Below are 23,775 nucleotides of genomic sequence, written 5' to 3'. Positions count from 1 at the left end.
GTCATTTAAAATGTAAAATTAGCTAAATTGAGCTTGGGTTTGTAGCGAAAATAAAAATGTACATAATTGAAAGTTACATTGTGTATTCGGTGTAATAAATGAAGGCCAAATAAATAATTTTTTATTTATTTAACAATAATTTGCTTTTATTTGTTGCTCCAAATAGCATTATTAATGACAGATTAATGATGACAAAATGTTTGTATACCTGCCTGCACATTCTGTAAAATGTGTAAATGCAATGTTCTATTTTTGTATTCTCTTTGATGCTATTACTGTTTTTATAGCTGTTTTCACCATTACTTTTATTTATTTGTTTCTATTTTTTAAACTTCATAGAGCTAGGCCTTCACAATTTCCTTGTAAACGAGTAAAACGACTTCCTATAATTCAGATTCTGTTCACATTGACACATAAAAAAGGACCACAAACGAAGCATCTGCATTCCTTTTTGCCTATCTTAAATCATCTCTTTTGTCTTCTTTGTGCTTTGTCACTTTTTGTTACTGGTCCAGGGGTCCTGGAAGGTTGGTTTCGTAATCCATCCATGAAGGCAACCAGCTATCACCTTCTGTATCTGGAAGGATGTGCAATCAGAGTCCCCCCCCCCCCCTTCAGATCAAGATGACTGCCAAACAACTCACAAGAAATCCAAACCCTGTAAAACTACCAATAAATGCCTGTGTGAGTTATTCTAGCCGTAACTAAAAGCCAGACATGGGATGTAACAAAGGGAGCAGACGGCCATTGCATTCACTATCAGCTCATTTCATGCCACCGCAAGAGACTGAGCAATCACACCTGACGGCTTTTGGACAACAAGCCTTTTGAGATGAGCCTTGTTGTTTGTGCGGCATGGCAAAACAGTAATTGCCCTCCTTGTCAGGCAGTGTCATTAAGTCAGGGGAAGTGAAACAAGCCAGCCGGTATAAGCGATAGGACACATAAGAGGAAAAAGACAGGCTGCACAGCCGGCAGGGAGAAACCTGCGCTGAATGCCAAATAATTCAGATGTTTACAAAGTGGAGGAGAGCAGCTGTGAGAGTGGAGTGGAGCTGTGAGGTGACTTGGTCAGGTTGATTATATGGAGACTGGCAAATCAATGTATTGTGCAAATATTCCTCACAGGTTATATGAACCATCAGTGTGAAATATATCCTGGTTTACCCTGCTGTCGATGTTGATACGTTTTAGGATATAACCATAAAGCTTTACAATGAGCATGCAATGATAACATTGTGGAACTGTTTGCTTTTCTGGAAAGGCTTTTTTAATATACAGATCTTTGCTCATTTAAAGCACCTAATTATCAATGTTTTGATCATCACAGAATGACTTGTATAGGAAGCAGATTGCTCATAATAAACATCAGAGAATTACAACCAGTTTGAACACTTTTCAGAACAGATAATACGTTTTCTTGACCACAGCTTTAAGGGCAAATTTCAAGTTCATACATATTGGGTTTAATCATCAATTATCTCTATTGCTGCCCACTCCCTCATGACATCAAAAACACTCACCTCCCTTCAAAGCATTGATAAAAACTCCCTTTTTAGTGTTCAATGTTGCGAGTTTGATATTTTTTATCTTTGAGCACCTGTACTTCATAGAAACCTAAAGTCATTAGATACCAAGATGGAGAGCGGTATATTCGAATGAGCCTATTATGTCATAAGGTGAGCCAAATCTGTACCGGTAGCTTGTTGAAAATCATGTTTTCCGATGGAATCTGATGAAAAAACTGATTGCCTTATTTTGTAGTTTCTGTGTTAGTAAGCAACAATTCATTTTGAATGTCCCTCTAATGTTTTAACAATTTGTTTCCAAACTCCCTTCAGCGAAAAAGCATTAGAAACCCAATGTTTGCTTCTCAGCACTGAACGACACACGTAATATCTAGTAAACAATCAAATGTTGATTACCATGACTGGCTTAAGGCCAGCAAACCTGTTCCTGCATATTTCAAGATTTAAAAAAAGCAACAAATCTTTAATCAAATTAATAAAATGCAGAAAACATTTTAATACAATGAAACACAGTAGAAATCAGCAGTCAACGTAGCGGTCCACATGCAAATACAGCTGAACTTTTCCAGATGGTTCACATATGGAGATCGCATACAATGGCAAAGAAATAACAGAATATCCTTAAAATACATTTTCAAATATGAAATTTGGGGTTTTAATACATTGGGCTTTTGAACAAGTTATTAGGGAAAAAAACATCAGCATAGCAAGATGCGTTTTTTTTTATGACAGTGCAAAAGACATATTCTTTTGTAAATGGCATGACTCCTGGTGTAGGGTCACATTAGAGAGTTTTAAAAGCTTGGAGACAGTTTCTGCGGGGCCACTTGACCAACAACATATGGAAAAATAACTTATATATAAAAGGTAAATGACAATGTGTGTTTTAAAAAAACATTTGTATTGACAGCATGAGACAGAAATAAAGCAGGCTCTGTTATGACCACTTCACACACATGCCACATAGTGACAAATAATGCTGGAAAGCAGTCAGTTATGACAACTTTAACTGTACTGTCATTTGGTTGTAGGAAACAGATGCAATTGTTCTTGATCACAGAAGACTGTGTGTGTGTATGTTTGTGTCATAAGGGGGTAGTGTCTATGATGAAGAATAAGTCAAACTGAGATGCACCATTAAGGAAGGCGGGCGGATGGATGGATGGACAGATGGGGAGAGGCGGGGCGATGTTTCATGCAGCCGACCGTCGGCGTATGATAAACGCTCCCCTCTGCAGCTGACCCAGGTAGATCCTCATCTTTGTACTGTCGCTCGTCTTCCTCACCCATATCTGGAAATCAAAGGAGAGAAAATGTCTCAATGCAGTCATGAAGAAATAAATGAGTTGCAAAGAAGCTGTCAATATAAACCACATCCATGAAAAATACGAGATCAAATAAATATCAGAATGCTCCTCAGAAACATGCAATTTCTTTTCAGTGGTTTTTCTTTCTTTCTTGTGTTGATTACAGTGGGGGATTAGTAGTGTGACTAGTCAAACATTGGTCAAATAAATCTGTGGTCGGTATGTCTTGCTGTTATTATTGTTTACCCCTTCCATAGAAATCACCAAAACTAACAATGACAAATGTGACTCAAAAAGAAGTCAATAGTGAATTTTGTTGGAGACTATTTATAGACATGTGGGGCTCTGGTGAGCATTCGCTGCAGCAGGACAGGATTTAGTCCAAATACACTTTTGCACGCACTATGGCACGGAATAATTCAATATGTATTGTTTGGCAACACAGACAACATTTAGTTGTTAGTATACATTCATGGGATTTGTTAACAATCAGGAAAATGTTAGGGATGCAGTCATTTTAAAAGGGGCCCTATTATGCAAATGTTTTAAGGTTCATCTTTGTATTTTAAGCATCTTCTGTGACATGTCTCCATGCTTTAATGTTCAAAAAGGTCTTTATTTTTCTCCTACTGTCTGTGCTGCAGTACCTCTTTTCTCGCCCAGTCTGCTCTGATTGGTTAGCTAGCCGGCTCTGTTATTATAGGTCAACAGCTTAGAGATGTCCCGTCCCTTCACCTATCTCGTACAATGTGTTTGAGCTCTAGCCAATAGAAGCACGAATGCTACATAGTGATGTCACTAATCGAACTTTGGGATTTTAACCTTGCAGACCATTTACATGCCTATACAACACACTATAGCAAAGGGAGAACCCCAAAGATCTTAATAGGGTCCCTTTCAAATGTGCCATACTGACAGCAAGCAAGATGACTTTCACTGATGGCAGAAGCCAACGTTTATGTGTTGTGTACAGTTTGCGCTTGCTAAATGTCATTTTGCACTTTGAGAGCAGCTGCTTTAACCGACTGATTCGAAAAAGAGGGCACTGGCTGAACACGCCTCTGAACAAACTTGTGGTTTGTTTACCATTAAAGATGTAAGAAAATGCAGCCGTGTGGGAGCAAGAAATATCGGTGACAGACAGTTTGTAAGAAACGTTTCCTTTGCAAATGTGAGTGCACTCAGATATTGTAGAGATAATCACCTAAGTTTTCCTCGGTTTTTGGATAAGAAGAGAAACAATCGGAGCTGCTCCATGGCAGAAATGCCCACAGTATCTTTAGTCAGTTATTTAGTTAGTTGCATAGCAGGATAAAGGGGCTTTGGAAGTAGTTAAAAAACATATTTATAATTTGAAAGAAGGCTATATTAATAGTAGTTTCATTCATTGCTTTGATTGAATTGGTGCTTACTCAGATGATGTATTGAATGGCAACACAAATACTTAGGGAAACCAAATAAATAACAACCCCCTCAAAAACAAAACAGCCCAGAAATTCATAATTGTTGACTCCCCAGAAAATACATGATATCATGTGCCCCATGTTATAAGCAGTGGTATGAGAATAAGTTACATGTGCAACAGGAGCCAAATGAAGACTAAAGCCCACCTCGTTGGTCCCCACTGAGCTGATGACACAGCTAATCTTTGTGTTGTCCTTTGACTCCAGGTAGATGGCCTGGCTCTTGTGGTACCTGTCAGCATTAAAGACACACACACACACACACAAAAAACACATTAATTCTGCATTCAAGGTGAGATTTGATGGATAGGCTTAAGTGCAGACAGAAGAGAGGTTCATTATACATCATTTCACCCAGCTGAATAGACCACAATCCTCCTGAGCTGGCACTAAATAGATAATTAGACGGGAAAGTTAAAACAAAAAGTTTTTTTCATTTAATGGCTCCAAACTGTCAGAGGACAAAACCAACCCAGGGGAAGAGACTGACAACCAAAACGCTTGATCATTAAGGGCCCACTGAAGAATAATGACGCATATTTCTCCCTGCGGCTCTTTGTGAAGTCTTTCCTGTGGCGGCGTCTTCTTTAGAGAGGAATAAATCAGACTGTGCCTTGAAAGAGAAGTGTGCATACCTCACAGCGCGCTCCTCTTAACTTCCTCTGTCTGTATCAGCCACTTATAAAGACAGAACTCTATTACTTCTTCACACGACCTTATGTTCACGTCTGATGCGGAGGAGCTCTACTCTCAAACAGAAGGACATCTGAGCGGTGTCTGGTCAAGGATTTTCATTATTTCCATCTTTGCATCACAGCAGAGTGTTTCTCTGAATATGTATTTTGATGGTTCAAGCACTAGCATTCATTCAGTCGTTCCTAAGAAATATCTTTATGAAAAAAAGTCTGCCATCAAAGTTGTTGTTTGATTCTTTTTGAAAACCAAACACCAAAGAAATCAGCCAATGGCAATGTGGCCATCTAGTGGTGACAGGAGGTGTAGTCTAGCTATGTGAGAAATGGCACAGTGTAATGCGAAACACAAGAGATTTTGAGAATGACAGTTCAACAAATTCACCATCTTTTGTCGTAGTAGAGTTTCCCCTCCTCGATGCGAGCCTCGTACCGCTGGGAGGGGCTCTCCATGGGGGCGGAGGGGACGTGCTCTGGAGTCGTGGGAGACACTGAAGGGGGAGAAACACCGGGTTAGTTTGACCACGCAAGGCACAAGTAAAAGCAATATTTTGGAGAAATTATGGATGCTATGCTAATCTGCGTTTTGCTGACATGAAAGTTTTTTTACTGACTATTTCTTAGCTGGGAGACTTGCCTAGAAGTCTAAAAGTCTAAAAGGCCAGCTGTTTCCCCTAAAGTCTTACTTTTTTAATTTTTAGCTAACTAACAGCTTGCTGTAAATTCTTATTTTGGTTACAGACAAGGGAGTGATATATACATCATTTAACTCGAAAACGTGTAAGCATATTCCCCTAAATGAACTACATAACTTGTTGTGCATGACAAGTTCACATTAAATACTGCAAAAGGTGAGCATTTACATACCTGGCCTTTTTGGTGACTTAAGCTGTGAAAGAAAAAGTGTAAAAAGACAGAATTAGACAAAATAAGATCCACTCGGGAAATGCTAAATATCAAGATGTTCAGAACTACAAACCTTATTAAGTGTTCTTAGATCTTCCATTATCTGATCATCTGTTAACAAATAATTTAGCTGAGGTTTGAAGAGTTAAGGAAAGCATTTTTGAACACGACATGCTACAAGTACAAGTAAAACTGAATACTGAAGCCCTCACACATTCATCTAAAGTGACTGCTAACTGTAGCCGATCAGATACTGTATTTAAAAGGATATCTGGTGCAGGTTTTCTCCGTTTGTCTGGTATTGGGACCGGGTCATTGGGCCGTCTCCTCAGCTTCCGAGTCATTATAGGTTTTACCTCCATTGAGTCTATGTATGAAAGAAATAATAAAAAGTGAGATCCAACAATAAGGGACACACGTTCTCAAAACTCACAGACGATTCAAGATGGCAACAGAAACATGATAAATTAGTGAATCTCAAAGTTCTACATTAATCAGACAACTTAAACTATAGTGTGCATTGAAAAAATCTCACTGCCAACCACAACACTTTTTGCCCCATTTCTCTCTTCCACTTCTATAATTAATAATCCTAACGTGACTCCCATACCTCCCGTCAGCTCCATTGTTAATTTTTCATTCTCGATCATCTTCTTCTTCTCCTCCAACTCTGCAATTAGGTTTTCCTTCAGTTCCACTTTTTTATCGTCAAACTCCTTCACCGCTGCTTTCTTCTCCTTGATGTAGTTCCTCTCCACCTGCTCTGTCTGCAGAAGGTTGAGAGAAGGGCATGATGGAAAAAGCAGGGAGGTTTTCTTTGTAATGCCAAAAAAGTAAAGGTCAGTTAAGTTTAAACAACATCAGTCGGTCAGCGTGATGAATACTACTCACCTCAAGCTGGAGAAAGAGATCTGTAAAGAGAAAGGAAATCATCTGTTATCATACTCGCTGATTATATCTGACATTGGACCACTACTATGGTTACTCTCAAGACTTTAAATATATATAGATAGATATGAGGGGATGCTAGGTAACAGGGTGAGGTGCAGGGTCAGAAAGAAAAAGGGGTCTACAGCAAGGACACCAATATTAAGCAGCTATCAATTAACATAAAAGCACTTGTTGCATTGCATTCTGGGCAAAACAAGTCATTATGATTAGCAAAAACGTAGGCACTGAATATTCTGGCTCACAAAGCTGGCAAAAGAAAAAGCTAATCAGACAAAAGCTGCTGAGACATCAAAATAAAGTAATCAAAATAATTAAAACTGTCAAATGATGGAAGATGAATGGGTTTGGAGCAGAGGGAGGAAGATGACTCAGTCCATTTGAGACATTTTGATCTGTTCTTGCACGTTTACAAATTGATGATGTCTGTGTAGAACCTATACTTTTAATCATGATATTGTACGCTGTTTTTAATCTAACAGCTCGCTTTATTTATCCAATCTGCTAATCAAAAAAGTACGAGTTCTTTTAACCTAATCGGACAGTCATGACATTGGAGCACACACTAAATGTGAACACAGAACCCCACTCCATTTGTTTTGTGAATTGACATTTTTAATGAAGGCTATTTTTTTAAACAACATACTCTATTTTAAAACTACTATTTTAAAACCTCAGAAATTTAAAAAAAAAGGCAGAAATAATTTGTTTGTTAGACTCAAATTCAAACAAAATGCAGGAGGAAATGACTAGGAGTCAAGGATACAGTCGACCACAACATCTACTATAACACTGCAGTAATTGTAGAACAAGTTTATAACAAATCCTATGACGGCAGCCATGTGGGAAATCTGATCTCGTGGTGTATAATGCTGCTATAGCCACACTTTTCCTCTTTGTAGTCATAAGCTTTTGCAATTGGTCAAGTTTGGTGAAGCAAAGAACAGTCACTAACCTGCATTTCGGAGTCTCTCTTTGTACTGCTGGTCCAGCTTTTTCATCCTCTTCTGATACTCCTGCAATGTACCTGAAAAAGAAAATGTTTTGGAAACAAATGTGAAGATGTGGAATTACAACATTGACTAAAGAATGGTAAAGGTATCCTTTATTACTTAGTTGTACACCCACAGTCTAGACTAGATTTAACTGTCACTGCACCTAAATTGCAACACAACATGTCACCTCCATTTCTACACCGTCAACCTACTATTCAAAAACACTTTGAATCAGTCATCAACACACAGAATAAATTAAACAAAATGAGCTGCTTATTACATTACATTACATGTCACTTGTTAGACGCTTTTATCCAAAGCAACTTACATACTCAATACTGTGGACAATCCCCACAGGAGCAATTTGGGGTGAAGTGTCTTGCCCAGGGACACAACGACATGCTGACTGCAGTGGGACTCGAACTTGCTATCCCCTGATTCCAAGTCCAGCACACTATCCCACTGAGCCACAGCCTCCCTGTTACGTTTGTTTGTATCCATGTATTAGTTTATTTTTCATTTTGGCCAGAGACAGCAACTCTTAAAATGCCTTTTGAACTGCCTTTGTGTCCTGATGATGTAATGCATCAACATGAATAATCCTTTAGGATATAGCTGCATTATATCTACACATAGCTTCAAAATATAAATGAACCCTGACCAGGACATTTATCCCATCTCACACTATGAAGAGCAGAAGTCATGCACATTTGGAAAAATCCTGCCACACTTCTGTTATAGGGGGAAAATGCAATGGATTACCTTCTTGTAATTGCTGCAACTGCCTTTTCAGAGAGGCCAGTTTGTCTTGGTACATTCTGCAATGAAATAAAACAGAGATAGTTTTATATTTTCCTATAATTTGTAAACATTAAAACAAACTTGACTTACAAATGACTTTTATTGATGTTAAAACAGCTGACCCATGGTTAGCAAAGCACTTACTGCTCTTTGATTTCGACATAGTCATCCTCGTCGTGTTTGGCAAGGTCTGTTTCACTGGCATCTTCCGTGTCTGGAAAAAAGGTAATGAAAGAAGATGAATACTCTCAATTATAACACTTTTTTTAACTTTACAAACAGCCTAAAAAAAAAGACTGTTGTTGTGATCAAATCAGCATGTTATACCACAAGAAAATCATTAAGTTGGCACAAGTTACGTCCAGACAAACAACAGATGTCTACTCGGATCAAAGGACGTGCGTGGCACCGGTAAGGTAATGGTGAACACCCTGTTTGGGATTGCCCTCTTTGTAATAATAGGACAATGAACATCCAAGTTTGCCATGAAAGATCCTACATTATCTATCTTCGCATCAACAACGGTGAGTTTAGCAGGATGAAGACAACGCTTGTAGTTGTAATCTAATTACATTAATGTGCCGAGCGAGATAAATGTAGCTGTTAGTTTGAGTGTCACGCATTTGCCGCATGGTGAGATTAATCAGAAACGGTCCCCGGCTAACTTGGCCGTGCTGTCAGTCCAACGGCAACTCTCACGGCAAAGCTAACATGTTAAGGCTAATGCGATGTGGCAAACTTGGGGGCCAAGTTTATTAACACCGGCTAACCTAGGCCAGTCGGTGTTACCTTCAAAACCGGACAGGAGAAAAGGGTAAGGCCCAGTTGCATTAAGCTGACACTGCAGCTTTCATTTTCGGTTAGCATTAATGTGCTAGCTTAAGTTAGCCCCGTCTTCTTTAAACAGTAACCCGATTCGAGCTCGCGTAGTTAGGAGCAGCACCGCCGTCAACATGCCCGTGCGAGGAAGAAATAAGTCCAGAGCTGCTCGCTTCGGAAGTCAGTGTCAGGAAACTATCTAACCTTGTTGTGCTGTCATCGCCTTGCTTTCCTGTTGTCTCCTTTTCTCTTTCACTGCTATCCGTCCTGTCTCACTGAATAGTGTGAAACGGGCAGTGCCGTGGACACAGGACGCAGGGTTTCGCCTGCCTGCCGATCTGTCAATGCGTGTAGCTAACGCTACTTAGCAGGTTGGCTAATTAACGCTATGTATCCCTTTTGAAATATGTTTGAAGGAAACTGTATTATTCCAGCAACGACGTAACATGCCAAACGTTAGTTTGATTACACTTGCAGTAAGAGTTGATCAGTTTTAATTTATTACATAATAGAGGCAATATGCCGAATAATGTGGTTAAAGCTGATTGGTGCCTCACGGGGAACGTTAGTATAGATGGGCTAGCTGGATTAGCATGACAACAAATGTTCGGTGATATCATTATCTTTAACCGTTGGTTACATTGTTGCATCAGCAGACGTTATTCGCTTGCACACAGTTTAGCTAGTATCCATCATCTGCTTCTGAAATGTTTCTTGACTCGGCAGATACTTGATTGGCGGTCGTGTGGTAGCTTGTTATGTAGCTAGCATGCCAACTGTGTGTAGGTGAGGCTCGCGTTTTACGAGCTTTCCAATTTGGGGAACAGGAAGTTGAACATTTAATTTAGGAGGCAATGTGAAACAGCTTAATCTGTAGATCACTTTAAATGCTAGATTGAAAAATAGCTGATTTGACGCAATTAAAGCGCGCTTCCGTTTCTTTTCCAACAAGTAGACAGAGCCCATCGGGTTTTTTTGCTCAATTCGTCAAACGCTACCTTCTTCCGAGTCTCTTCCCCTGAAACTCCGGTCATCGTCGTCCTCCACGCTATCAAGTTCTTCTTCATCGTTATAATAATCCACCATAGGCGACAGCAAAGTCGAAGCCATTTGTTCGCATGCAAAATGTAAACAAACACAAAATAAACAATCGATTTGTGTTTTGCAGCTCGCTTGGAAAAGCGCCTACAACTGGCAGGACCTCCGAGTATCAAGCTGTCTGCCCTTATGCCTGTAAACAATATCTGTAATATTAATGTGTAACATTAAAAAAATGTATGTTTTTATTTTATTTTTCAAACATTAAAATAAATACAGTATATTAGTCCATGATGTATGTGTTTTCTGTATGCACATTGAAAACTGCCTTAAATAATATCATCAGGCATTATACCGATCAGCAGCAACCATCGGGTGTCTTTGTTTTGGCTCCCGTCCGGCTCGCTTTCCATCTAGTATATCTACACTCAGAGGGCTGTAGCTACTACGAAGCCAGTATAGTGGGTTAGCGAGGAATGTTGACCTTTTAAGTTTTCCGTATTACGAAAATACTCTCTTTTAACCTGGCTAGATCACCATGGCAATTTATCATAGACTATACATGCAATGTATGCATAACCTGGTCCAGACCATCGACTATAAGGCCCTCAAGACCATGTTACAACAACCTAGCCTATATCAGTAATTCAGAAGATCAAAGCAAGGACAATGCTGTGTGTCGTCGTTATTTTAAAGGAAGGTTTCAGTGTTCATTATTTTATTTATATGTTTCTTTCCTCCTATTTAGTTGTGTGTATAAAGTATTATAATATTTATTTCAAATGTTTTCTTTTGCCATTGGCCCACACTGGCTCTTAAATAAACCTATCAATTGTCAGATGCAATTTGTAATTCCCTGTATTGTTCATCAATATGAAGTGTACATGCATATGCAGTATCATCATTCAAACCATAACTTTTAACACTTCGGAATCATTGGGGGACAGATTCTAACCAAATGCAATGTTTTAGTATATTGTTTACATCTGCTGAATCAAGTATACAGTTTAAGAGCTGTATAATGCACAGTTGTTGCATCAAGGGTTCACTTATATAACTTGTGAATTTAAACGATTAGAACATTTCCTCCATTATAATTTTATTTTGCATTTGCATCAACAGGTTGCCTTGTGCGTTGATATTCTTTATAAAAAACATCCCTAAGATGTATTTCTACATTCTGTCTGTCTGCTTTCCACCCTGTCACACTTATAAGGAATTTTAAATCAGTAGGCATCAGAACATTTGTACCTATACCAACAATTTATCAAGTAATTTAACTGATACATTAGTTCAAACCTACCAGGCGTAATTGATTGGAAAATTGCAGATTATGCATATTAGCTCTTCGATTTACACACGGCATCTATTGCACGTCTGTCCGTCCTGGGAGAGGGATCCCTCCTCTGTTGCTCTCCCTGAGGTTTCTCCCATGTTTCCCTTTAAACTGTGGGTTTTCTCTGGAAGTTTTTCCCTGTACGATGTGAGGGTCTAAGGACAGAGGGTGTCGTTTTGTCATTCTGTACAAACCTGGAAGTCCACTGAGACAAATGTAACATTTGTGATATTGGGCTATATAAACATTGATTGATTGATTGATGCTAACATGGTGATTGCAAGTGTAATCATATCACGGTAAACATTTTCCATTCACTGGTCTGGTATAACAATGTTGAAGCACATTGTTAAAAAGCAATAGCATCCCTACACAAGGTATAATCCATTTTTAGATCCCTTTGGGTATTTCTAATAGTTTGGTTGGTTTTGCAAAAATAATCTTGTGACATTTAGTCGGTTTTCTGTCTGTTCTCTGATACATGAAGTATCTCTTGCCTGTGTCAGGATGAGTAATACCAGTTATTTCAGAAGTGAACCTCTAAGTTGCTTGCCTTAACATGTTGCCTCCAAAGAAACAAAAAACACCTGGTCCATGCATTATATGTGAAAGCCTAGAATAGTGAGATCCTGTGTAGACCATCTATACTGTTCCTGATAATCAAATCAAGTTTTATTTATATAGCACATTTATAAACGATTTTTGGTCGAGCCAAAGTGCTGTACATATAATAAAAAAATAGCCTACAGTAGAGACACTTTACAGCAAATACAACAGCACAGATTGTTCAGAATATCAGTATGAGAAAACGACACCCTCTGTCCTTAGACTCTCACATCGTACAAGGAAAAACTTCCGGAGAAAACCCACAGTTTAAAGGGGGAAAAATGGGAGGAACCTCAGGGAGAGCAACAGAGGAGGGATCCCTCTCCCAGGACGGACAGACGTGCAATAGATGCCGTGTGTAAATCGAAGAGATAATACATTTTACAGCATATAGACCGAATGTTAGGAAATGCATGTGTCTGTAATAAGAAGATGAATCCACGAGGATGTCAGCTACAATCCTGTGGAAGCCATCAGGGAAGCAGCATGACGAGACCCAAGGCAGGACCGCAGAGACAGGTTCAGCCACGACCCGAAGTCCACGACTTAATCCAGAACTCGGGATAGAGGATCCAAGACACAGGACTACAGCAAGAGGATCAGCCTCGACTCCGGATCCCGGCGTAGATATAGATACAAAACAAGAAAAAAAGATTTGGCTGGGTTAATCGGAACAAGAGAATACACAGACAGAGAGGGAAAAGGTCATTGGATAAAAGTTATTCTTGATAACCCTCTAGAAAGATCTCATGAACTTCCCCACTCAATCTATCAAGACCCGAGCAGTTCTATTAGATATAGGATAAGAAACAGCGATAGGGAGCATAACAACCTATCTCTTCGACACTAAACTGAAGGCTGCTTTTCAACTATCCTCCTAAGCCTTTCCGGAACATGCCTGCCCTTCAGAATGTCTTTAAATAATTGATTGACAATTAGTTTTAATTGAGCTTTTTATTTGAATATGTGCTCTTTCCATTAGTAATAGTAAACTGAATATCTTTGGAATTGAACTTCAAGAGCAATTCTTGGATTTTTGTCTGTGGATTTATAGAACTGCATCTTAGGTCATATGGACATCATCAAACAGGAAGTGATCATGCAGGGATCCCCCTTAATTGGTACAGTAATCCCAAAAACAGGGATTGTGGGTTTTGAGTGAGTGGTTCAGTATAAGCCAATATGTTAGAGGTCAGCAGATTGAAGTCATCCTTTCTTTCACCCTTACAAGAAAACATAGCATGTTTGGGTTCTGAACTATTGGTTCAAGATGTCACATAGACACTTTCTCATTTCTCTAATTCCCCTCCTCGACTCCTTTCCTCGTGTCTTAGTCCCGCCCACAGGAGATGCGAGCGGAGGAGTCGAGGAGGGGAAGCAGCAGGCGGTTAGAGAAATGAGAACTCCTCTGAGCGGTCATTTTAAAGAGACGTCCGTTAATGATGACAGGAGGCACAGCAGCCCTCTGTCTAATGGACAGATGTGTTCATGACGACTTATATATTTACTTTTAATTAATTGACAGTGCGGTATAAAATGAGACAATAACAGGCTACAGATGCGGACATACACACATATATATTGATATCAATATATACAATTTCAGAATAAAACAAGTATGAGAGCACTCTCATAATAACGTAACACTATCAGAGACTGGATATATCCCCCGGAAATAAATCCGTAGGATCCGCGCACTGGCTCAGAGGACCCATCAGTGTATCCTCGATTATAGCTCCTCCAGAGAGCCTCCTCGATGCTCAATCCTCGGTCCTCGAAGTGCATTTAGAGAAATTAGATGTCCTTCAAGATGGCGCGCTGAAATCCATTTCCGGGTCACTACCGGAGGAACGAGGAGTCGAGGAGCGGAAATTAGTGAAATGAGAAAGGGCCAATATGCTATAATGTTTAGATCAAAAATATGTATTTGACAAACAGGGAAAATAACCACTATTCATCAGAATCAAGTTTATTGCCAGGTACGTTTACACATACAAGGAATTTGCTTTGGTGTCTGGTGGTGCGAACATAAACAATCTAAAAAAAGAAGTTGCAATGGTAGGTAAAAATAAGTATTTTTAAGAAACTATTTAGTAGCCTATTAAATAAGAATACTTAAGACAAGTATTTACACAACATTTAGATTGAAATATTCAAAGAACCTTAAAAGGTAATATGGCAATATTATATGTTAAAGTGGAGGGCTTTACAGACATGTGTGTAAAAATGTGCAAAATATACTAAGAATGTTAAAATATAATTATAGAAATAACCACTAAAAGGTGGTTTCTTCAACGTAATAACGTTCCTAGGGTGTTTTATTTTGCAGAAACACTTCCTTCTTTTCTAAATATATTTTCTTAATACATTTCTGATACTGATGAGCATTCAGCACATTTAGGCCCCGGCCACACGAGGACGAAAACGGCTAAACGCATAGGATTAACGCAAACGCAATCGCAAAAAAGCTTCCGTCCACACGCAATATTCACCGGATAGTGTCTGTCCACACGAGACAGCTCCGTTTAGCTCCAACCGCTGGAGAAGCTGCAGTACATATGCAGGAGCCTGTACGTGGCGCTGTAACTTCCTCCTCCACAAAAGCAGCGAAGAAGCATGGTTGTCATGGTTGCCCTTCTGTTAATTCTCCACGGTGGGGGCCGAGGGAACCGGGCAGAGTTTTTCGCCAGTCAACGTGTATTAAAGTTTAAATCTTCCGGACAAAATTATAAAAGTGCCGGTCAAAGGTCTTCTTTGTTATTTATTGAGCTTTAAAACAAATGAATAACGAATCTATATAATAATAAAATACATGGAGCCTCTCTTTTTCCTCCCTCTCTTCGGACAGCGTCAGTGTCTGTTTCATGCAGCAGCTGATCCAGTAATGAGTGACCCGGCCGACAGTAAAAAATAAACATATTTATAACTAGTTTAGGTAGTTTGAGAGGTGTCTCCGTCCTGTCAGATTAGACTTCACTCGCGTTTATGTCCATATCGAGAGAAAGATAAATAATCTGAATTCAGTGTGCAGTTTACTTTGACGCGGGGGTGAGCAGCAGAGGTGTGGAGGCGGGGCTATTGCCTCATCATTATCAGAAAATGATCGTATAGGGCGTACACACGGAGCCGTTGGACCCCCCAGAGCGTTGCGTATGCCGTTCTATCCACCTTGGGACCCGTTATCGTTTCCGCAGTCGTTTAGTGCCGTATTCGGCCGTCCTCGTGTGGCCGAACGGTCTATATGACACTAAACAGTAACGCAAACGACCGTTTTCGTCCTCGTGTGGCCGGGGCCTTGGTGTTACGGTTGAACTTCCAAAGTGCAACAGCAGGCAGCAGCATTGCACTAGTTTAATTCATGAGACGACCTGAATTGCCATCACTGAAGTTGCAACAGAATCGGTATGACTCAGTCCATGCATGTTTAATGATCTGCAAAGGAAATACGGTATATTATTGTATCCTTACTTTAACACAAGCACTTGTTATGACAAGTAAGATAACGGAAGATACATATGTTATCCTGTCTATTTTTGCATGTAGATATGAATTGTGCATAAGATTCTTGCAAAACAGTCAATTGTGTTTCCTGTTGAAAATACACTTGACTTGTGCACATCCTGCAGCGGATTCGTCACTGAACGACACAACTTTATTTCCGCTTGTCTGTCAATGTAGCTGTCAAACGCGGGCGAGGGGTTGTGCTCCTGCGGCTCCGTCATTCAGGAAGTCCACACCAACTGACAGCACTTCGCAAAGTCACACGGACATCTTCAGAGTTGGACTAAATGTTCCCGAAGTCAGTACGCTTTTCAACAACAACGACTTTTGCAAAAGGTGAGTGTATCCCCCCCCCCCTTCTGTTGTTGTATCACTGTTTGTTCCTTCCGTAACGGTTACCAGCTCCCGCTAACCTCAACACTAAAATGACACTTCCTCTTGTCTCTACGGCTTAGCTACTAAAGCTAAATGTCAAAGCAGTCAGTATTGGATATACATGAGTAGTATGGCTTGCACCTGAAGTTAAAAAATGACCACCGTCGCCTGGTTTCGACGTTGTTCGGCTTGTTGTTTCAACGCCACTCAGAGGTGGTGAGTACAGAAACCAGCGTGAGCTCGCGGGGGTTATAAGTGCGTAGGTTTAGCTTTTTAAAGATGTTTAACGTAGAGCATGTTTGATGATTGATGTGTTTGTGCACCTGCTTCAAAATCTACGCTGCAATTAGGACAGTCGCGCCGTAAACTGACGGAGAAGACGCTTTGCTGTTGGTTTGTTCCTCAGGGGGTGAGTATGGAGAGCAAACGGATGACAGGTTGTAAACGAAGTGGCAGTTGTGGTTTTTTTGAAGCCGACAATACGTTTGGACGCTGTTTAAACTTCTCCCATGTAGTATTTTGCCTATGTCATGCAATGTGTAACAGTCCCGAGCGAGTCTGTCTCATCCAAAATGACTGTGGTACCTTCCATTCCTACCTACATGGTTGTGAGTGAGATTTTACTATCAACACACAGCTACAATGGCTTTCGCAGGAGACGGTGTAACGGCCACTACACATCACACGAACCCATTACTCTACATTTGTACTACGTCTCTCCGCTTTCATTAACCAGTCGAACATTGTCTGCATCCTTGATACTTTATTTCACGATTTAGATGGTTATATTGCCATGCATTCATTCCATGCAAATACAACAGTCGCGCGTCATTCATCTTTTGTATTCCCTCTTTTAAGTGTTTCCATGCGTGAATGCTACAAGACTGCATCACCTGCATGCAGCAGGACATCGCTTGGTTAAATAACCAATTTTGAAAGTAAATGTAGGCTAACGTGACGCGCTCGAAATGGCAGATGTATATGGCAAGCTGAGCGCTAAAACCCAAGCTGACCCAATATGATGTCATCTGTTCTGTGCACAGCGCATGAGTGAGAGGCAGCAGACCTGTGTTCCACTGCTCAACTGTGTCATTTGTAAAGATTTATTTTAAGAAGCATGCCCACGCCATTTCAGGCACAGATCACTATAATTCAACCCCATACTTTGCACATGCACGTCATTTTAATCAATGTATAGCAAGTCCTCACTTTATCTTTTTTTATAGAGGTGCAAATAATTGAATGAAAACTAATTACACATGCATTTGTTTTGCAGTTATCTTGTTTTTTTTGTACACTAGTTTAACCTTTCGGTCTCCAGTTAAGAGTTTCAGTGCCATACTTCAGTTGAGCAGCAGACATGCCTGAAAGATCACAGGACTGTTGTGCAAGCCCTCTAACAGTCACATCACCCACACGTATGTTGACCAAGAATCTGAGAGAGAGAACAGAAAGCAACCCACTTCCTTATTAGTGATGGTATCTAGCACAGCTCTGCATTTGTGATTTTACCTAGTCATTTTCAGGTAAATGTTTGACTTCTCCAGCCTGATACAGAATGGGTGGCGGTGCCGGGAACTGTAGGCTGATAATACACAGGTTATGAGGTGCTAAATACTTGTTCCTTGTACAGTTGGACCCAAGAGAGGCACAGCTGGTAAGGTTACAGCTTTGTATAGTGCATGTTGTGAAACGTAAGGCTTTCGAGGCCAAAAGTCAAAGGGCCAATAGATCGAAGAGCCTTTTAATTGGCACATAATCAATAGACTAGTGTTTTGGAGGAATTATCACATGATTCTGCTATTTAATTTGGCATTTGTTCAACACTGAATGATTCAGGTCTCTATACGTAATGTGTTAACAAGCTTTCTTTAGACATGCAGAGGCATATAGCTAACAGTCATGTCTCTCTTTATAATGCTGTGTGAGAGATTATTGAGATGTTAGCCAGGGGTCTTCTCATGAGTTTGCACACATTAGTTTGAAGACCATTGTTGTGTGTGTGGATGTGTGCACTCTGATGGATGCGCTGGGAAAGGACGCATCAGCTGCTGTTGACAATTGGCTGATGTGGCTCTCAGGGGGAGGGGGAGGGGGTGTGAGCCAGACATGCTTACACTGAAGCCATGTTCACACCAGAGGCAGACTCCCATTGAACATGTGACTGCTTTTAATCGGGTTCAACATTAGACATGAGGCAAAAGAGTAAGAATACACACATTTTCACAGACGACGACATGCTACGGGTAGACTTTGGTAAATACAAAAAAGTCTTGACAAGGCTCTGCGGAGCATGTTACTCTGACTCCCATATGACTTACAGGACATTTGTTTTATTTAACACTGTTATTGTCGGCATTGTCTCTGTTTGCTTAATTATATCGTCTTTTTCAGAAGTTGACTTATTTTAATTCAAAGATTTGTCCACTAAATATATGTCCACAGGTAATCAACAAATATGCATGTATAGTTTTTGATTACCTGTGGACATATATAAATTAATTTACATAATGAATACATATATGAAATAAACTGTATAAATGAACAATACGTATAACTTGAGTTTACAACAGCATTTGTCAGCAAATATCACCCTCTCACTGTTTCTGAGAGACAACAGATTGAAAACATAAATTAATGACATACATGGTTTGATCTTTCTACCACCAGTCTTATAGTCTACTCTAATACATAATCTAAGACCACTTGCCAATTGAATATATTGCGCCTACAAAGTCTTCTGACATGGCGTAATAATACTAAATTAATGTAGGAACTTCTCTATTTTGACATCAAAATAAGCAACCATGTAGAGAGAGATGGTGACAAAAAGCATAGCACCTCGCTGGGTCTGTGCAAGCATCATTTTGGATGAAACCTGTCCACACAACAACACTGTCTGTTCCAATATGGAGACAGTATAAGTATGCACCATTTTTGGGTGGGAAAATACTGGTTTAGTCTGGATGGAAGGCTAAAATGAAGAAGTACATGATGCTGTTTCAAATATAGCCAGCTTAGTGTGGGAATGGCCTGACTAACAGACCTGACATTGGCGGGGGGAGGTTTAAACCCCTGGCAGCGGGCGTAAAACATGCCTTGCTTTGCAAAGGGGTTTGGATTATCTTGGTGTGGGTAAAATCTACAATTTTAAGCAGAATGGGAGGTGGGCTGGGTGTCTGTCCTTTCCATTGATTCACCCCCAAATCTATCAGGAGACCTGTTATACAGTTGTTACTGTACATTACAATCACACCAGCATTTATGACGGCAACATTTTTGACCAAATCCATTTCATCTCAACAGTGATCAGTGGATTTGCGCATGGAGGCAGTAAATCATGAAAAGCTTTCAAATTGAATAGCAGGAAGGCAAACCAGCATGGTATAGAAGAGTGCAAAGGACATCCCAAAATGTAGTGACCACTTCGACCCCACATTGTGGCATGTATCCAATACAGTCAGTTTCGATTTGCTTTAAGTCTTTACTTTTGTTGAGTCTAAAATCTGACCCTGATATTTGTCAGTCGTACGTTTTTACTTTAGCTTCGCGACTCTGCTCCTATATCGCAATAATTTCTTGTTTTTGTTGTAGTTTACCATACATTATCTAGTCACTGTCCTGTAAAACATGTGACAATGGTAACATTATTGTCGATGTGACCGCTACTGTCTGTGCCTGTTTTAGTTTGTGCTTCACAGCTCTTCAAATGCAGAGCCTAATGCAATCTCTTGTCAGTCTCAATTGAATCCTTACCTGCAAACAGGCAGGCCATTAGCCTGACAACTAGGGATGCTCCGATCGCCAATTTTGTGGCCGATCACCGATCCGATCGAGTGGGAGGGACCTATGGGGATCTTCCATTTAAAGTGATGTTTACAACTCAGTTAATGGGGCTCATTCACTGGCGCTTCCACAAACAACAATCAACATAATTATTACATTCAAATGAAGTACATTATTCAAGTTTAAAAATAAATACAATTAATAAAATAAAGCTCCAAACATCTTTTAATTGGGTTACTTTTTTGTAAAGCTCTTTTAGTTTTAAACCTGATTTTTTTTTTTATAAACTTCTTCGTTTTTGCAACAGTCTGTAAATATGCACAACTTTATAATAAAATGCACACATTTACCTTTTTCTAGACTAAATGATCCTAAGTTAAAAAAAGATGATGTTATCATGAGGTTGTTAACATCGCAGTTTATCAGTGGATGTTTGCTGGAACTACTTGTTAACAGCTTGTTTCCCCAGCACTTAGTACCCCAGGACACGAAGTACAGATCGCGTTCACACTGGAATAAGTTCCCTGAGAGAAGAATACGCAAATGAGCCGCTGACGTCACTTTGTCTTCTTCTGCTTTGGGTTTACTGGCAGGCCGCAAACCACTTCATGGCGTATACTGCCACTCGAAGTCCCTGGGCCGGAAGTCCCCTTCCTGAAGCCTTCCGAGTAAATCGCCAGAACGCCAACACCTCCTCATCACTCCACCGCTCGCATGTTTTTTTTTGTGTTGCCATAAGTTATTCTTTCTCCGTTGGTACACAGGGCTAATGCTAATGCTAATAATGCTAATGCCAGCAAATACAATGGCGGCTTCACAAAATAGTTTTGCGGAGCGTGGTTTGCAATTCGCCCAGCCAATAGAAATTGGTACTTTTTTCTCCCCAGGATAGTACCACCTCTCTAGCAGGCACTAATAATGGGGGTAAAAGTTCCCGGCACTCTTTTTGGTGTGAACGCGACATAAGGGGTACTAACGGAACTAAATGGGAAAAGTACGGGGAAAAGTACTCCGGTGTGAACGCGCCTAATGTGGCTGACCCTCCACGCAAATGGAGGGGTAGGGTGTAAGGGGCGATTTGGGATTGGGCCTAAATATGTGTTTCACTCCGCTCACCGGTCCGTCACAGCGGGTGGAGCTGCAGGATTTCTGCTTCATACACGTTGCATACCGCTATTTTATTGTCATTTTCGGACAACTTAAAATACTGCCAGATTGCTGAAGCTATTTTAGCGAGCTTGTTTTGCCATGCACAAAGAAAAGTGTCATGTATTTGACGTCATCATTTTACGTCATGCGATTGGCACTCGCGATTGGCATTTTTAGAGAGCATCCCTATAACAACACATGGGCCACCTTTAATTACCAGTGAAAACAGTGCTTCAGCCTCCTCTGTCCGCCTATGACTTGTCTTAACATGGTCTCTAATTCTTCTTTGCTCCTCCTCCTGCTTTTTCCGGGTTCATGGGGAAGTCAAAGTTAACAAGTTCACCTGCTCTGCTGTCGAATAACTGTGACAGGCCCACTGGTAGGCACGCACACGGTATGTCTCATGGCTTGTCACTTACCCTGTAATGAGTTAGCTGTCTGTGTTCTAGGGCAGCTCTATATCTGTCAGAATACCATTATTATTTTTTCCAAAAGTTGAAACCCTTGATGCCAGTAGAGAAAGCCTTTGCAGGTTGTGTTTTGCATAGAGGGCAACCTGTTGAAAGCACCTGAGAAAAACAATGTATTTCCCCCCCCCTGCTGACTAATCCACCTCAGCAATTCTCCCAACTGTCTTCTCGTCCTTTTGATGGAAGCCTGACTTTTGAAAAATGTATCACAGAATTGCCAGTTTAGCCCATGCTACAGCAGTTTGGTGGTTTATGCCACGGTAGCAGAGTGCATCAAATATTAAAGCGCTGCTGTCAGGCTTAATGTTCTGCAGTGATCTGGTTTAGCATGTCTAATATAGGAATGCTGTCTCAGATGACAAGGGGAATTATGCCTTCCCCTACCCCCAACTCTACCCTACTAGCAGATGTGTTAATGCATACTGCGTTCAATGATGATTTTAAAAGACAGCTAAACTCTGCACCACTGCAAGATCACAGTCTTATGAGCCAGCAAGAGAGAGAGAACCAGTGAAGATATTTGGTAACAGAATTAATCTAGTAGTTCAATTAATTACCCAATCATGAAGACTGCACACACATGCCAGTGTTCGCAGCGGGTGCATCTCTAAGCCTTCTTCTGGTGGATATCAAGGAAGTGTTTGTACTAGGGCTGTCAGTCGATTAAAATATGTAATCGCGATTAATCGCATGATTGTCCATAGTTAATCGCAAATTAATCGCACATTTTTTATCTGTTCTAAATGTACCTTAGAGGAATATTTTTCAAGTTTGTAATACTCTTATCAACATATGAGTGGACAAATATGCTTTATGCAAATGTTTGTTTATTATCATTTGATCAATGACAAATATTCTGATGAATATTAAACATAACAACCTCTGAACATTACACATATCTGCCTCAATTCAACCTGGAACCTCTCTCATACAATACAATAATACAATACAAAGTGTGTGTATGTGTCCTAGCATTACTATACTTGTGGGGACCTACATCTGTTTACACAGTCACGTGTGGGGACTCGCCGCCCTTATGGGGACAAATTGGAGGTCCCCGTGAGGGGAATCATTAATTTTAGGGTGAAGACTTGGTTAGGTTTAGGATTAGGGTAAGGGTAATGGTTAGGCATGTGTTGGTTATGGTTAAGGTCAGGATAAGTCTCCAGGAAATGCATGTCAATGTAATGCCCCCTGTGTGTGTGTGTGTGTGTGTGTGTGTGTGTGTGTGTGTGTGTGTGTGTGTGTGTGTGTGTGTGTGTGTGTGTGTGTGTGTGTGTGTGTGTGTGTGTGTGTGTGTGTGTGTGTGTGTGTGTGTGTGTGTGTGTGTGTGTGTGTGTGTGTGTGTGTGTGTGTGTGTGTGTGTGTGTGTGTGTGTGTGTGTGTGTGTGTGTGTGTGTGTGTGTGTGTGTGTGTGTGTGTGTGTGTGTGTGTGTGTGTGTGTGTGTGTGTGTGTGTGTGTGTGTGTGTGTGTGTGTGTGTGTGTGTGTGTGTGTGTGTGTGTGTGTGTGTGTGTGTGTGTGTGTGTGTGTGTGTGTGTGTGTGTGTGTGTGTGTGTGTGTGTGTGTGAGAGATCGTTGGAGCTATGTGCAACTCAAGGCATATGCTCGGACGCTGCAATCATGTTGCGCGCACTCAGTGCTGAGTGTGCTGACTTTTCGTACAATGTCCCACTGTCTGGCTACCTGCATAAAGTCAAGTGCTTGGCGCAGTTGTCGGCGAAATGTCGCTCCTTATATCCGTTAGCGCAGCAAGCTAGCACCAGATGCTAACAACAACATTACACGTAAGGTCTCTCTCTCGCTCGCTCGCGCCACACATATACACACCACATCCTCCCGATGGCCAGTTGGTGCCTGCCGGTGAGCGTGGAAGTGTGGTCTGCCGCAAGCGGACGGCAGTAGCGAGACTGTTAGCATCAGCTTGTAGATAGTATTTTAAACTCGATGCGCTCTGAAACTACGGGGCGGCCGAGGACAAAAAATACACATGCGTTAATCGCGTTAAAATAATTAGTGGCGTTATTAACGCGTTAACTTGACAGCCCTAGTTTA

At 40.6% G+C, this 23,775-nt stretch overlaps 2 protein-coding genes and 1 long non-coding RNA gene across 9 annotated transcripts in view; 2 read left to right on the top strand and 1 right to left on the bottom strand.

Annotated features, from left to right (window-relative positions):
• Positions 1–1,996: 1,996 nt before the first annotated feature.
• On the bottom strand, positions 1,997–10,678 carry suds3 (SDS3 homolog, SIN3A corepressor complex component). 3 transcript variants are annotated; one of them, XM_034225339.1, is made up of 12 exons: positions 10,459–10,678; positions 8,786–8,855; positions 8,603–8,658; positions 7,801–7,872; positions 6,789–6,808; positions 6,508–6,664; positions 6,152–6,264; positions 5,971–6,027; positions 5,859–5,880; positions 5,377–5,482; positions 4,447–4,531; positions 1,997–2,821 (listed from the first exon to the last, which is right to left on the bottom strand). In XM_034225339.1, exons 1-12 carry the CDS (start codon positions 10,568–10,570, stop codon positions 2,723–2,725), a joined length of 969 nt encoding a protein of 322 aa, XP_034081230.1. In that variant the 5' UTR covers positions 10,571–10,678; the 3' UTR covers positions 1,997–2,722. The 3 variants fall into 3 exon arrangements, with proteins under 3 accessions (XP_034081230.1, XP_034081231.1, XP_034081232.1); XM_034225340.1 differs by having other exon boundaries at positions 5,971–6,032; positions 6,169–6,264; XM_034225341.1 differs by lacking the exon at positions 10,459–10,678 and adding an exon at positions 9,665–9,792 and having other exon boundaries at positions 2,002–2,821.
• LOC117552105 lies at positions 9,048–10,784 on the top strand. 3 transcript variants are annotated; one of them, XR_004569901.1, is made up of 2 exons: positions 9,048–9,165; positions 10,629–10,784. It is a non-coding gene; the product is annotated as an uncharacterized LOC117552105 (long non-coding RNA). The 3 variants fall into 3 exon arrangements; XR_004569900.1 differs by lacking the exon at positions 9,048–9,165 and adding an exon at positions 9,233–9,455; XR_004569899.1 differs by lacking the exon at positions 9,048–9,165 and adding an exon at positions 9,692–9,831.
• Positions 10,785–16,098: 5,314 nt separating this feature from the next.
• taok3a (TAO kinase 3a) overlaps positions 16,099–23,775 on the top strand; it is an 84,710-nt gene continuing 77,033 nt past the window's right edge. Inside the window, exon 1 of one of the 3 annotated variants that reach the window (XM_034225191.1) lies at positions 16,099–16,277. The gene's annotated coding sequence lies outside the window, so the exon portion shown is untranslated. The other 2 variants (XM_034225192.1, XM_034225193.1) reach the window with 2 other exon arrangements.

The sequence above is a fragment of the Gymnodraco acuticeps genome, unplaced genomic scaffold (genome assembly GCF_902827175.1).
Source record: "Gymnodraco acuticeps unplaced genomic scaffold, fGymAcu1.1, whole genome shotgun sequence".
Taxonomy (NCBI): Eukaryota; Metazoa; Chordata; class Actinopteri; order Perciformes; family Bathydraconidae; genus Gymnodraco; species Gymnodraco acuticeps.
The sequence above is the reverse complement of the archived record's forward strand: the minus strand, read 5'-3'. Positions and strand labels throughout refer to the sequence as shown.

Coding starts and splice junctions, on each gene's coding strand:
- suds3 (XM_034225339.1), bottom strand. CDS start 10,570: ATGGCTTCGACTTTGCTGTCGCCTATGGTGGATTATTATAACGATGAA. Junction 7,873..8,602: donor GTTGCAGCAATTACAAGAAG/GTAATCCATTGC, acceptor TTTCTTTTTCAG/GTACATTGCAGGAGTATCAG. Junction 5,881..5,970: donor ATCTAAGAACACTTAATAAG/GTTTGTAGTTCT, acceptor TTTCTTTCACAG/CTTAAGTCACCAAAAAGGCC.